Raw genomic sequence first — 14,272 nt, forward strand, 5'->3', positions numbered from 1 at the left:
GCTAGCAATAGAAAAGTTTCAAGTATTTTCCATTAATCGAGTTAATCACTTTTCCTTACTCGATATCTTTGATCTGCTAAGAATTTCCAGAATATGTTCTTATTACCTGGAATGGGCCTTCCCAAGTATGGGACCACTTACCAAGAAATCTCAATTTCTTTTCTATTGGCAAAATAATTTTCAAAACCAATTCACCTACATTAAAAAACTTTTCCTTGATTCGACGATTATAACTTCGAGCAATACTTTCTTTTTGTCGAATCATATTAGCAAGTGCCAAAACTCGTTCTGAATCTAATTCATTCAACTCATCGAATATTGCATTCCAATAATCATCAACTGACAAATCATTCTGTCTTGATACTCTTAAAGTGTTTAAATTAATTTCTAATGGTAGTATTGCATCATGACCATATACTAACTTAAATGGCGAAGTACCTGTCGAACCTCTTGGTGAATTCCGATAGGCCCATAACACTTGGCTTAAAGTTTCATGCCATGTTCGAGGCCTATTTTCAATATGCTTTTTAATCAAACTTATTAAAATTTTATTTGCTGCTTCTACTTGCCCATTAGCCTGTGCATAATAGGGAGTCGAAATAACCATATTGATATTTCTTAAAGCTGTAAAACTTTTAACCCGCTGACCAGTAAACATTGTTCCTTGATCAGTACTTAATGTTTGAGGAATTCCAAATCGATGAATAATATGTTCCTCAATAAAATCTATTATCTCACCCTGACTTACTTCGATCAAGGGAATTACCTCAACTCATTTTGTTAAATAATCAACTGCTACTAGGATAAACTTGTGTTGTTTGGATGAAGAAGGATGAATTAATCCAATTAAATCTAAAGCCCATCCTCTAAATGGCCATGGCTTTATTATCGAATGTAATTCGGATGCAGGAATATGTTGAATCGAGCCATGTTTCTGACATTCCAGGCACACTTTTGCATAATCAATACAATCTTTAATCATAGTTGGTCAATATACATGATTGCGATATAGCACCCATTTCATTTTCTTTCCATCCTGGTGAGCACCGCATATTCCATTGTGAACTTCACCCAAAGCAATATTTTGATCATTCTGACCTAAACATCTCGATAAACTCCCATCGATATCTTTCTTATATAGTTCATCAGCCATTAAAATAAAATTTATTGCCTGCAATTTTATCTTTCTATCAACTGGAATATTAGGCTCTTTCAAGTATTGAGCAATAGGTTTCCTCCAATCAGTATCTACCCATTCATCAACACACAAAACTTCTCTTTCACTTGCAGGTACTAAAATCTGATTAATACCTATTAAAGATTCAAGAGTTCCTGAACCGATTTTATACTTCGAAGTAATTTGGGCTGATTTATTAGCTATTTCATTCTGAATCCTTGGAATATGGACCAAAGAAACTTTTTGAAAAGAAGTTAACAATTCCCAAGCGGTTGTTAAATACTTCTGTAACCTCTCATTGTTACATTTAAATTCTTTGGATAACTGCTTCAAAACTAACTGGGAATTCCCCAATATCTGAACTTCCGAGACCCCTTTACTAATCAAAATTTCAAGGCCCAAAATTAATGCTTCATACTCTGCCTTATTATTCAAACAAGGATATTTTATTTCAAATAAAAATTTCAACAAGATTCCTTCTGGTGAAACAATTAAAATCCCAACTCCTGCACATTCTTTATGTTTTGACCCATCAAAATATAACATCCAATAATCGATTTTTACCTCGATTATATTTGCCCCCTGGTCATTCAGATCTTTCAATTTATCTACAAGAAATTCTGCAATGACTTGTCCTTTCATAACCTTTGCTGGAACGTATTGTAAATCAAATTCCGTCAATGTCAGCATCCATTTCCCCAAACGTCCTCTTAACATAGGAAAACTTAACATATACTTAATTAAGTCAGTTTGTGCTATAACTTTCACAGACTTGGCCACCATATAACATTTTAACTTCGTACAAGCATGATATAAAGACAAACACAATTTTTCGATTGGGGAATACCTTGTTTTGATATCAGTTAGTACTCGACTAAGGTAATAAACCGCTCGTTCTTGCCCATTTTCATCATCTTGGGCTAACATACATCCTATAGTGTCTTTAGATGCTGAGATATATAACTTCAAAGGTTCAAATGGTCGAACATTTGCCATAATCAGGGCTTGAGACAAATAAGTTTTAATCAAATCAAACGCCGATTGATGCTCCATTGTCCATTCGAAATGCGAATTACTTTTTAATTTCACTAAAGGTGCGAACACCCTAGTTTGATCCGAAAGATTCGAAATGAATCTTCGAAGATAATTCACTTTACCCAAAAATGAATGTACCTCTTTCTTGGATCTTGGTGCAGATAATGCCAATATCGCATCTACTTTATTTTATCAATGGCAATCCCTTTTTTATGAACAACAAAACCCAAAAAATTTTTGGCTAACACACCAAAAGCACATTTTAAAGGATTCATTTTTAAACCTTTCTTTCTCATAGTAAGGAATGCTTTCCTTAGATGATCAATCTGCTGATTTACCGAAATCGATTTAACCATAATGTCATCGATATACACCTCCATAAATTTCCCAATGAACTCATGGAAAATAGCATTCATTGCCCATTGATATATTGCTCCAGCATTTTTCAGGCCAAAAGGCATAACTACCCATTCATACATACCCAATGCCCCAGGACAACGAAAAGCAGTTTAGCCACATCATCTTCTGCAATAAAAATTTGGTTATATCCAGAATAACGATCCATGAAACTAAGTATTTCATTTCCTGCTGCAGAATCGATTAGCATATCTGTAATAGGCATACAATATTCATCTTTCGGAGTAGCATTATTCAAATCTCGAAAATCAATGCATACTCTCAACTTCCCATTTTTCTTCATAACAAGGACAATATCCGACACCCATTCAACATAGCGTGCAGTTCGAATAAATTTTGCTTTGATCAAACGTTCGATTTCCTCCTTAATCTTTATATTAAATTCAGGAGCAAATTGTCTTGGAGTTTGTTTCACAGGTTGAGCATTAGGTTTTAATGCTAATCGATGTTCCACTAGTGAACGATCAAGACCAGGCATCTCATGATAATCCCAAGCGAAACAATCTTTAAACTCATGTAAAATATTAAAGAGTTCAGTTCAAAAAGGATCAACAAGATCTTTACAAATATATGTAATTCGAATATTGGTGCACGAAATTGTGATTACACATTTCACAACTCCGCACAACTAACCAGCAAGTGCACTGGGTCGTCCAAGTAATACCTTACGTGAGTAAGGGTCGATCCCACGGAGATTATCGGCTTGAAGCAAGCTATGGTTATTTTGTAAATCTTAGTCAGGAGATTAATGATAAGAGTGATTGTATTTATGAAATATAAATAACATGAAATAAATAGTACTTGTGATTCAGTAGTGAGAAACAGGCTGAGGTTCCGGAGATGCTCTGTCATCTGAATTTCTGCTTTCCTACTGTCTTCTTCTCCAAACATGCATGGCTTCCTTCAATGGCAAGCTTTATGATCCTCTTGGATGAAAAATACCAGGTAGGATCTCTGCACGGCTAATCAACTGTCAGATTTCTCGTCTCGGATGAAAAATACCTTGTACAGCTACCGCACGGCTAATCATCTGTCGGTTCCCACTAGCGTCGGAATAGGACCCTTGTCCTGTTGCACAGTGTCACTGCGCCCAACATTCGCAAGTTTTAAGCTCGTCACAGTCATCCCTTCCCAGATCCTACTCGGAATACCACAGACAAAGTTTAGACTTTCCAGATCCCAGGAATGCTGCCAATTGATTCTAGCTTATACCACGAAGGTTCTAACCTCCGGACTCGGTCTGTGGATTAGAAACCCAAGAGATACGCACTCAAGCTGTCGCCCAATGAATACGTTGAGCTTAGATAGAACGGAAGTGGTTGTCAGGCACGCGTTCATAGAATTGAGAATAATGATGAGTGTCACGGATTATATCATTCTCTAGATTGAAGTACGAGTGAGTATCTTAGAATAGAATCAAGCGTGATTGAATAGAAAACAGTAGTAATTGCATTAATCCATTGAAACACAGCAGAGCTCCTCACCCCCACCTATGGGATTTAGAGACTCATGCCGTAGAAATTACAATATGAAGTGTAAAAATGTCATAAGTTGTAAACTGAATCTCTAAAAGTAGTTTGTATACAAAACTAGTAACTTAGGTTTACAGAAAATGAGTAACTAAGTACAGATAGTGCAGAAATCCACTTCCGGGACCCATTTGGTGAGTGTTTGGGCTGAGCTTTCAAGCTTTCACGTGAATATGCCTCATATTGGAGTTAAACGCCACCCTGGGTGCCAAAATGGGCGTTTAACGCCAAGAATTATGCCAGCTCTGGTGTTTTACGCCAGAAAGTTTTAGGCTGGATTTCAACGCCAGTTTGGGCCATCAAATCTCGAGAAAAATATAGACTATTATATATTGATGGAAATCCCAAGATGTCTACTTTCCAACGCAACTGAGAGCGTACCAATTGGGCTTTTGTAACTCCAAAAAACCTACTTCGAGTGCAGGAGGGTCAGAATCCAACAGCATCTGCAGTCCTTTTTCAGCCTCTGAATCAGATTTTTGTTCAGGTCCCTCAATTTCAGCCAAAAAATATCTAAAATTACAAAAAAACACACAAACTCATAGTAAAGTCCAGAAATGTGATTTTTGAATAAAAACTAATAAAAATATAATAAAAAGTAAATAAAACATACTAAAAACTATGTAAAAATAATGCCAAAAAGGGTATAAATTATCCGCTCATCAAATATCATCAGGAGTCCCTAGATTAATTTCTTCTAAGGGATCTTGAGATTCAAACCGTTTATAATAATAATCATCATTTACTAAATATTTTTCAAAATCCAATTGTTCGAGATCATAAATGCAATCAAAAGTGAAATCAATGGAATTATTAGAAACAGAAGAGACTTGATCATGGATAAAAACATCATTATTTTTACTTTCTGCATAATGAGCCTCTGCTATTAAATCGGCAATCCGGCTTGCATCACTACTTATTTACAAGAAATAAGAAAATCATAATTAAATTTGACTAAGGATGTCGAATCGGACACACCATAATTACTAGTATTACTAACCCTATGTGATTCAACTTCATCAGCAGAACCAACTTTATTTTCTAATAACTGAGAATTATTTAAATAATTATGTAATGTTACCAGGTAGCCAGAAACTTCTTCAACCTGGTCCATAGAGCATTTCCTCCAAAGCCTTCAAGAAAGACAATCCCAACCAGTTGGCTCCAAACACAATTCTGGATAGCGTAACTTCACCGAGAGACCTTCCGAAGACAAGTAGCATCCTTCACAATTATAAGGGATCAGTGATCGATCAACATTTAAGGGTTTTAACTTACGATTATAAATCCTGAAATCGACATGCATCTGTTCGACATATAAATTCGAATCTGCCTTGACGGTTTCAAGTTTTCCTTCCTTAGTCCATAAGAGGACGCTCTGATACACAGTAGAAGGTACGACCCCCACACTATGGATCCAATCTCGCCCCAACAAAGCATTATAACTTGCTCTTCAGGGAACCACCACAAAGACAGTATTACACTCAGACGAGCCGACCTTCACAGTCAAAGTTACCAATCCTCTGGCTGGGGTCAAAGTCCCACTGAAATCCGTCACAGCAATGTTTGTAGGGACTAAATCGTCAGGATGATTTCCTACCTTAATTAAAATCCTCTCTGGCAACAAACTAATTGCATCACCACCATCAATCAGAACCTTATCCCTCTCAAAGTAGTTGTTATATGAAATGGGCAGAGATGAGACATTTGTTTTTCAGTAGGCCGCAAAAAGTAACCCAGCTCGTCCTCGATTCTGATAAAGAAAAAAACTTCCTCATCCTCCGAATCATAATCTTCATCGGGATCACCTTCATACTCCCCCAAATATTCGATTGGAATGATCGAAATTGTCCCAACCATGTCATCGTCACCATCATCGAAATATTCCTCATCAACATCAACATCTTTGTTTTTATCAATTCCAGAAGATTGGGCTATTGCTTTGCCCTTTTCCATCTTCGCAGGTGATGGAACCTCTTTAGGATAAGTTTCTCCATCAGAAGGATAACCTCTAGCACGACCTCTATAATAAGAATACTGATTTCGAGAAGCTGCTCGATGCCCCCACTGTGGATTACGTTGATACACACGATCACATCTCTGGAATTCTCAGAAATTCCTAATCCACTGAACACCTATGGCCTGAGAACGGCCTAAATGTGTAGATACATTTTCTTGAGGGGTCTTTGAACTAGAACCCTTTAAACACCTAATTGGCTGCCTCTGGCGCGCTTGCTCTTCTCTATGAGCCAATTTTTTCTTCATCCTTTACTTTTCAAAAATTGCTGCCACTTCAGCATCAAAAACAGTATTGCATCGCGGACACAGAGATACGTTCCAGTCTTTGATCTTTTGCTGAACCAAGAAATCCAACAAACCATCCCCTGTTCTGGGGTATACTGATCTAACCTGTGACTCAAAATCCTCAAGAGCCACATCAAAATCATAGGACATGCCCACCATGTTCACTCCAAAGCAAGGCTCGACATAACTGGCATCAACCTCGAAGGGATCCACGTCTACCTTCATCTCTTTCTTACCATCATCAAATTTCAACTGTCCCTCCATTATCGCTTCTTGAATTTAGTCCCTGAAACAGACACAACTGTTAGTCGAATGACTTGTTGCTTGATGAAAGTTACAGTAAGGCTTCCTTTTAAATCTTTCACAGAAAGCAAAGTTCTACCCTTAGGAAAAATTAATTGTTTATCTTTAAGCAACACATCGAAAATCAGATCAGATTTTGAGATATCAAAACCATATTTCTTTCAACTTTTTAGTTTTGAATCATTCGAATTTTCATTACTTGGCAATTTCTTCAACAAAGGACAAACATATGGAGGACCTTTCTTAAGTTTGGCCAGATCGACTTCCGTTTCGAAATCGACTTCCTCCTCTGAGGACTCCATGGTTACATAAGCAACCTTTTCTTTTCGAGTAAAAGGTTTACTCTTTGATCTTTGTTCATTTCTATATTTTTCTTTCTCTTTTTCATAAGTTTGGTCTGTCGAACCTTCTCAGCCAAATGGGCTAAATTAGGAATATGCACATTGAGCAATTTTCTGTGCATATAAAATCCTAACCCCATAGTTGCTATTTTCACTACCTCATTTTCGGGTAATGACACATAGCATCTACTCCTTACATTTTTGAAACGTATTAAATAATCATCGATAGTTTCACCATCTTCACGTCTCAAAGCCACTAGATCAGTAACTGCCACATTCATTTTTCCTCGATAAAATTGAGCGTGAAAAGCATTTTCTAACTGATTTCATGTTGTAATCGAATTTGGTCTAAGATTCGAAAACCAAGTAAATGCATTCTTCGTCAACGAAGAAGGAAAAAACTTCATTTTCAATTTTTCATCATTAGCTAAGTTTCCAATCTCAACCAAATAACGAGCAACATGCTCAGTAGTTGATTTTCCAACCTCACCAGCAAATTTTGTGACTGTTTTTGGACTTTTTACCCCTCTTGGCACTTCAGCCATCTGAATAACTTGGGAAAAAGTAGACACAAAATGTGGTCGATTAATAAAACCAACATTAAGCCCAACTCGATTTAATACCTCTTCAACAATTCTAGTGACCTGATAGCGTTCACTACCACGCAATCTTGCTAAAAAGTCATCAGCATTTTGACCTCGAGGAACCACGTGAGGATTTTTTCGATTCGGAATATTGTTTTCATTTTGAAAAATATTTTCCACCCTTTCGTTATTTCCCCTGGCATTATGCCTCTCACCTTCATCATACTCAACAATTCGAGCAATCCTCTCGACTTGTCTAGCAAGACGCTCGAATGTCGATTCATGATCAGCCATCATGGGATTCAGAATTGCAGTCATTTGCTGAGTCAACAAATTGACCAAGTCATGATGACTTTCTTCCACTTGTTGTCGATATGCTGCCATTGAATTAGCAGCATTCGAAGTTGAGCCCACATTATAATCACGTGAGTACTCGAAATGTTGTTGTGGGTTTTGAACATTATTCACTCCATTTAAATTTCCAAAGCAGACAGGTGGCACAAAACTAACCACCGGTGGGATATAACCAGGAGGAAGACCATAAAGGGGCCAACCAGCGGTTAATGGAGGTTGATATGGTGGCACAGGACCACGTGGACGAATATTTCATCCAACATTCCCAGTTTGAATAGTCACAACAACAATACTTTCAGTTCCGATTGCACCTTCCGATCGTGAAGATACGTCAGCTTGTTGCATAGATACAGGTATGCTATCATTGGTGGATGAACCACCATTCACATTTGAGAATTCATCAGCCATGTGAATGACCTTCCCGCTTCGTAATCACATACACTAAAAATTATTGAAAGAATATTTATCTGACACACTTCGATTAAAAAATTGTCCCACCAGGCGTGCCAATTTGTTTTGTCGATTTTTAGCAAATCGATGGTGGTTCGATATCTAGTGATCTGGGAGCAAAACCTACTCCTCTTTGAAGGTACTAGTTTTCTAAAAATGCATCAAAGCATCTTCGATTAGACCAAGATTAGGAATAAAAAATAAATTAAAATTGATAAATCAAGGAAAAGAATAAAAAGGAAAGTTTTCGAAAAGAAAACATGTTGAAAACAGAAAAGTTTGCGTTGAAATTAAAAGAAAGCGATAAAATGCCTCTGATTGGATCAAAGGACTCTGACTTGGAAATCAACAATGCAAGAATGTAAATTGGACAATGATGAAGGTAAAAAATACTTGAAAAATAAATATACTTAAAACGTAAAGTTTACAGAAAGATAAATTGAAAGAATGAAAAGATGGAAGGAACCCTACAGAAAAATTACTCGATTGCAGACTCAGGAATTCCCTGGGATGTGAGTGTGCTTGAGTGTTTTCTGAGTAAAAGTTCCAACCCTTATTCCCTAACACTTCTTAGTATTTATAGACTAATCTTACATAACTGACAATTAATTTACAATTAATTACAATTAAATACACAATTGCAAATTTAAAATGCAATCTCTCTTGGTAACCGTTCCCGCCGCATGATGGTAGATATTCCCCATAATTTCCTCGTGTAATAAAAGCCGCTAACTCTCCCACTTCTATGACTACTCGACTAGCTCATCGAAGACCTTACTCAATTTCTCTAATCGAATCTCCCATTCGATCAGGCCTACTCGATTAACAAACACAATCGAAATCCAAATTAGCGCCCATTACTTCCAACCGCAAGTTCATGCGTATATCTTCTTGAGAAACCATACCTGCGGCCTTCATCCTGATGCTGAGTCCAATGTGCATACTCAATTCGATCAACCCAGTCGCACATCACAAGATCAAACGTTCGCAGGATGTCAAACCAGTATTGAAACTCGACCTCCATCTTTGCATATGCAGCATTCACTAACAGCCTCCTTGCATCCTTTCCCTTGAAGGTCAGTGCAAAATTAGCCGCCACGTGACGGATGCAGAACACCCTATATGCAGTAGGCGGAAGCAATCCCCCATCAGGAGCCTCGAATGCAGCCTTTCTCTAATTGTGTCTATCTAATTGGTGCACGAAATTGTGATCATCAACAATGGCGCCAAAGACTTGGTGCTCTCAAACGTGAATCACACTTTGTCACAACTTCACACAACAAACCAGCAAGTGCACTGGGTCGTCCAAGTAATAAACCTTACGTGAGTAAGGGTCGATCCCACAGAGATTGTCGGCTTGAAGCAAGCTATGGTCACCTTGTAAATCTCAGTCAGGCGGATTCAATTGGTTATGGAGATTTAATAATTAAAAGATAAATAAACATAAAATAAAGATAGAGATACTTATGTAATTCATTGGTGAGAGTTTCAGATAAGCGTATGGAGATGCTTAGTTTCTTCTGAATCTCTGCTTTCCTACTGCTGTCATCCAATCCTTCATACTCCTTTCTATGGCAAGCTGTATGCTAGGCATCACCGTTGTCAATGGCTACATCCTGTCCTCTCAGTAAAAATGGTCCAATGCGCTGTCACTGCATGGCTAATCATCTGTCGGTTCTCGATCATGCTGGAATAGGATCCATTGATCCTTTTGCGTCTATCACTACGCCCAGCACTCGCGAGTTTGAAGCTCGTCGCAGCCATCCCTTCCTAGATCCTACTCGGAATACCACAGACAAGGTTTAGACTTTTTGGATCTCAAGAATGGCCGTCCATGGATTCTAACTTATACCACGAAGACTCTGATTAAGGAATCCCAGAGATACTCATTCAATCTAAGGTAGAACGGAAGTGGTTGTCAGACACGCGTTCATAGGTTGGGAATGATGATGAGTGTCACGATCATCACATTCATATTGAGGTGCGAATGAATATCTTAGAATCGGAATAAGCTTGAATTGAATAGAAAAACAATAGTACTTTGCATTAATTCATGAAGAACAGCAGAGCTCCACACCTTAATCTATGGTGTGTAGAAACTCTACCGTTGAAAATACATAAGTGATAATGGTCCAGGCATGGCCGAATGGACAGCCTCCCAAAGAGGGTTCAATCATCAAAACATGATCAAAAGATCGATCCGAAGATGTAAATACAATAGTAAAAAGTCCTATTTATACTAAACTAGTTACTAGGGTTTACAAAAATGAGTAAATGATGAAGAAATCCACTTCTGGGGCCCACTTGGTGTGTGCTTGGGCTGAGCATTGAGCTTTACATGTGTAGAGGCTTCTCTTGGAGTTGAACGCCAGTTTGTAACCTGTTTTTGGCGTTTAACTCCACTTTGCAACCTGTTTCTGGCATTTAACTCCAGAATGCAACATGGAACTGGCGTTGAACGCTAGTTTGCGTCATCTAAACTCGATCAAAGTATAAACTATTATATATTTCTGGAAAGCCCTGGATGTCTACTTTCCAACGAAATTGAGAGCGCGCCATTTGGAGTTCTGTAGCTCCAGAAAATCCACTTTGAGTGCAGAGAGGTCAGAATCTAACAGCATCTGCAGTCCTTCTTCAACCTCTGAATCTAATTTTTGCTCAAGTCCCTCAATTTCAGCCAGAAAATACCTGAAATCACAGAAAAATACACAAACTCATAGTAAAGTCCAGAAATGTGATTTTTATTTAAAAACTAATAAAAATATATTAAAAACTAACTAAATCATACTAAAAACTATGTAAAAACCATGCCAAAAAGCGTATAAATTATCCGCTCATCACAACACCAAACTTAAATTGTTGCTTGTCCCCAAGAAACTAAAAATAAAATAGGATAAAAAGAAGAGAATATACTATAAATTCCAAAATATCAATGAAACTTAGCTCCAATCAGATGAGCGGGACTTGTAGCTTTTTGCCTCTTGAATAGTTTTGGAATAGTTTTGGCATCTCACTTTATCCATTGAAGTTCAAAATGATTGGCATTTATAGGAACTTAGAATTTAGATAGTGTTATTGATTCTCCTAGTTCAGTATGTTGATTCTTGAACACAGCTACTTTATGAGTCTTGGCTGTGGCCCTGAGCACTTTGTTTTCCAGTATTACCACCGGATATATAAATGCCACAGACACATAACTGGGTGAACCTTTTCAGATTGTGACTCAGCTTTGCTAAAGTCCCCAATTAGAGGTGTCCAGGGTTCTTAAGCACACTCTTAGTTTTGCTTTGGATCTCGACTTTAACCGCTCAGTCTCAAGTTTTCACTTGACACCTTCACGCCACAAGCACATGGTTAGGGACAGCTTGGTTTAGCCGCTTAGGCCAGGATTTTATTCCTTTAGGCCCTCCTATCCACTGATGCTCAAAGCCTTGGATCCTTTTTATTACACTTGCCTTTTGGTTTAAAGAGCTTTTGGCTTTTTCTGCTTGCTTTTTCTTTTTCTTTCTTCTCTTTTTTTTCGCCATTTTTCTTTTCTCTTTTTTTTTCGCAAGCTTTTATATTCACTGCTTTTTCTTGCTTCAAGAATCATTTTTATGATTTTTCAGATTATCAAATAACATGTCTCCTTTTTCATCATTCTTTCAAGAGCCAACATATTTAACATTTATAAACAACAATTTTAAAAGACATATGCACTGTTCAAGCATTCATTCAGAAAACAAAGAGTATTGTCACCACATCAAAATAATTAAACTAGTTTCAAGGATGAATTCGAAACCATGTACTTCTTGTTCTTTTGTAATTAAAACATTTTTCATTTAAGAGAGGTGATGGATTCATAGGACATTCATAGCTTTAAGACATAGACACTTAAACACTAATGATCATATAGTAAAGACACAAATATAAATAAAACATAAGGCTCAAAAACCAAAAAATAGGAAAATAAGAACAAGGAGATTAAGGAACGGGTCAACCTTAGTGAGGGTGACGTCTTCCTCTTCTTGAAGAACTAATAGTGCTCTTGAGCTCCTCTATGTCTCTTCCTTGTCTTTGTTGCTCCTCCCTTAGTTGCTCCCAATAGTTGTGTGGAGGAAAGTGCATCCTCTGAGGCATCTTAGGGATTTCATGGTGAGGAATTTTCTCATGCTCTTGTTGAGGTCCATGATCTCTTATTTTGCAGTCAAATGCTCTACTACTGAGCTATAGACCCTTGAGATGAATCTCTCCATCTCCCATGACTCGGAGGTGGAAGCTTTTGTCTTCCCTTTCCTCTTTCTAGAGGTTTCTCCGGCCTTAGGTGCCATAAATGGTTATGGAAAAACAAAAAGCAATGCTTTTACCACACCAAACTTAAAAGGTTTGCTCGTCCTCGAGCAAAAGAAGGAAGAAAGTAGTAGAAGAAGAAAAAAATGGAGGAGATGGAGGGAGGTGAGTGGTATTTGTGGAAGAGTGTTATGGAAAGATGTGAAGAGGAGAGAAGAAAAAGTGGGGATCTTATGGGGTCCACAGATCCTGTGGGGTCCACAGATCCAGTGGGGTCAAGGACTTAACATTCCTGCTCAAATTAGGCGTGTAAAACGCCCTTGCTGTGCAATCCTGGCATTTAATGCCAGACTGCTGCCTGTTTTTGGCGTTAAACGCCCAAAAGTATCCTGTTTCTGGCGTTTAACGCCAGGTAGATGCTTGTTTCTGGCGTTAAACGCCAGCTTGGTGCTTGTTTCTGGCGTTAAACGCCAGAAAGATGCTTGTTTCTGGCGTTTAAACGCCAGAATGCTCCTCCTCCAGGGTGTGCTGTTTTCAATGTTGTTTTTTATTCTGTTTTTGATTTTTCAGTAGTTTTTGTGACTCCACATGATCATCAACCTAAAAAAAATAACAATAGAATAAAATAGATATAATTAAATAATATTGGGTTGCCTCCCAATAAGCACTTCTTTAATGTCAATAGCTTGACAGTGAGCTCTCATGGAGCCTCACAGATGTTCAAAGCATTGTTGGGACCTCCCAACACCAAACTTAGAGTTTGAATGCAGGGGTTCAACACCAAACTTAGAGTTTGGTTATGGCCTCTCAACACCAAACTTAGAGTTTGAATGTGGGGGCTTTGGTTGACTCTGCATTGAGAGAAGCTTTTCATGCTTCCTCTCCATGGTTACAGAAAGAGATCCTTGAGTTTGAAACACAAGGTTGTTCTCATTCAGTTGAAGGACTAATTTTCCTTTGTCTACATCAATCACAGCTCTTGTTGTGGCTAGGAAGGGTCTTCCAAAGATGATGGATTCATCCTCTTCCTTCCCAGTGTCTAGGAATATGAAATCAGCAGGGATGTAAAGGCCTCCAACCTTTACTAATACGTCCTCTACTTGTCCATAAGCCTGTTTTCTTGAGTTGTCTGCCATCTCTAATGAGATTCTAGCAGCTTGTACCTCAAAGATCCCAAGTTTCTCCATTACAGAGAGTGGCATTAAGTTTATTCCTGACCCCAGGTCACACAGAGCCTTCTCAAAGGTCATGGTGCCTATGGTACAGGGTATCAAGAATTTGCCAGGATCCTGTTTCTTTTCAGGTAATTTTTGCCTATCTAATGCATTCAGTTCATTGGTGAGCAAGGGAGGTTCATCTTCCCAAGTCTCATTACCAAATAATTTGGCATTCAGCTTCATGATTGCACGAAGGTACTTAGCAACTTGCTCTTCAGTAATTTCTTCATCCTCTTCAGAGGAAGAATACTCATCAGGGCTTATGAAGGGCAGAAGGAGGTTCAATGGAATC

The 14,272-nt window shown here is 38.0% G+C and overlaps 1 protein-coding gene across 1 annotated transcript; it reads right to left on the reverse strand.

The window, feature by feature from the left end:
• Positions 1-76: 76 nt before the first annotated feature.
• LOC140176768 (uncharacterized) lies at positions 77-6,726 on the reverse strand. The gene is made up of 8 exons (XM_072208312.1): positions 6,493-6,726; positions 5,816-6,225; positions 5,264-5,382; positions 2,694-3,133; positions 2,025-2,140; positions 1,742-1,886; positions 998-1,600; positions 77-577 (listed from the first exon to the last, which is right to left on the reverse strand). The coding sequence occupies exons 1-8, from the start codon at positions 6,724-6,726 to the stop codon at positions 77-79; spliced, it is 2,568 nt and encodes an 855-aa protein (XP_072064413.1).
• Positions 6,727-14,272: the final 7,546 nt, after the last annotated feature.

The sequence above is a fragment of the Arachis hypogaea genome, chromosome 12 (genome assembly GCF_003086295.3).
Source record: "Arachis hypogaea cultivar Tifrunner chromosome 12, arahy.Tifrunner.gnm2.J5K5, whole genome shotgun sequence".
NCBI classification, from domain to species: Eukaryota; Viridiplantae; Streptophyta; class Magnoliopsida; order Fabales; family Fabaceae; genus Arachis; species Arachis hypogaea.

What these genes read in the sequence shown, in the direction of transcription:
- LOC140176768 (XM_072208312.1), bottom strand. Translation starts at nt 6,726, where the DNA reads ATGGAGGGACAGTTGAAATTTGATGATGGTAAGAAAGAGATGAAGGTA. An exon ending in AAAAGATCAAAGACTGGAAC is followed by an intron (nt 6,226 to 6,492) that starts GTATCTCTGTGT and finishes CGTAATCCACAG; the next exon opens with TGGGGGCATCGAGCAGCTTC. An exon ending in GGAAATGCTCTATGGACCAG is followed by an intron (nt 3,134 to 5,263) that starts GTTGAAGAAGTT and finishes ATGAGTTTAAAG; the next exon opens with ATTGTTTCGCTTGGGATTAT.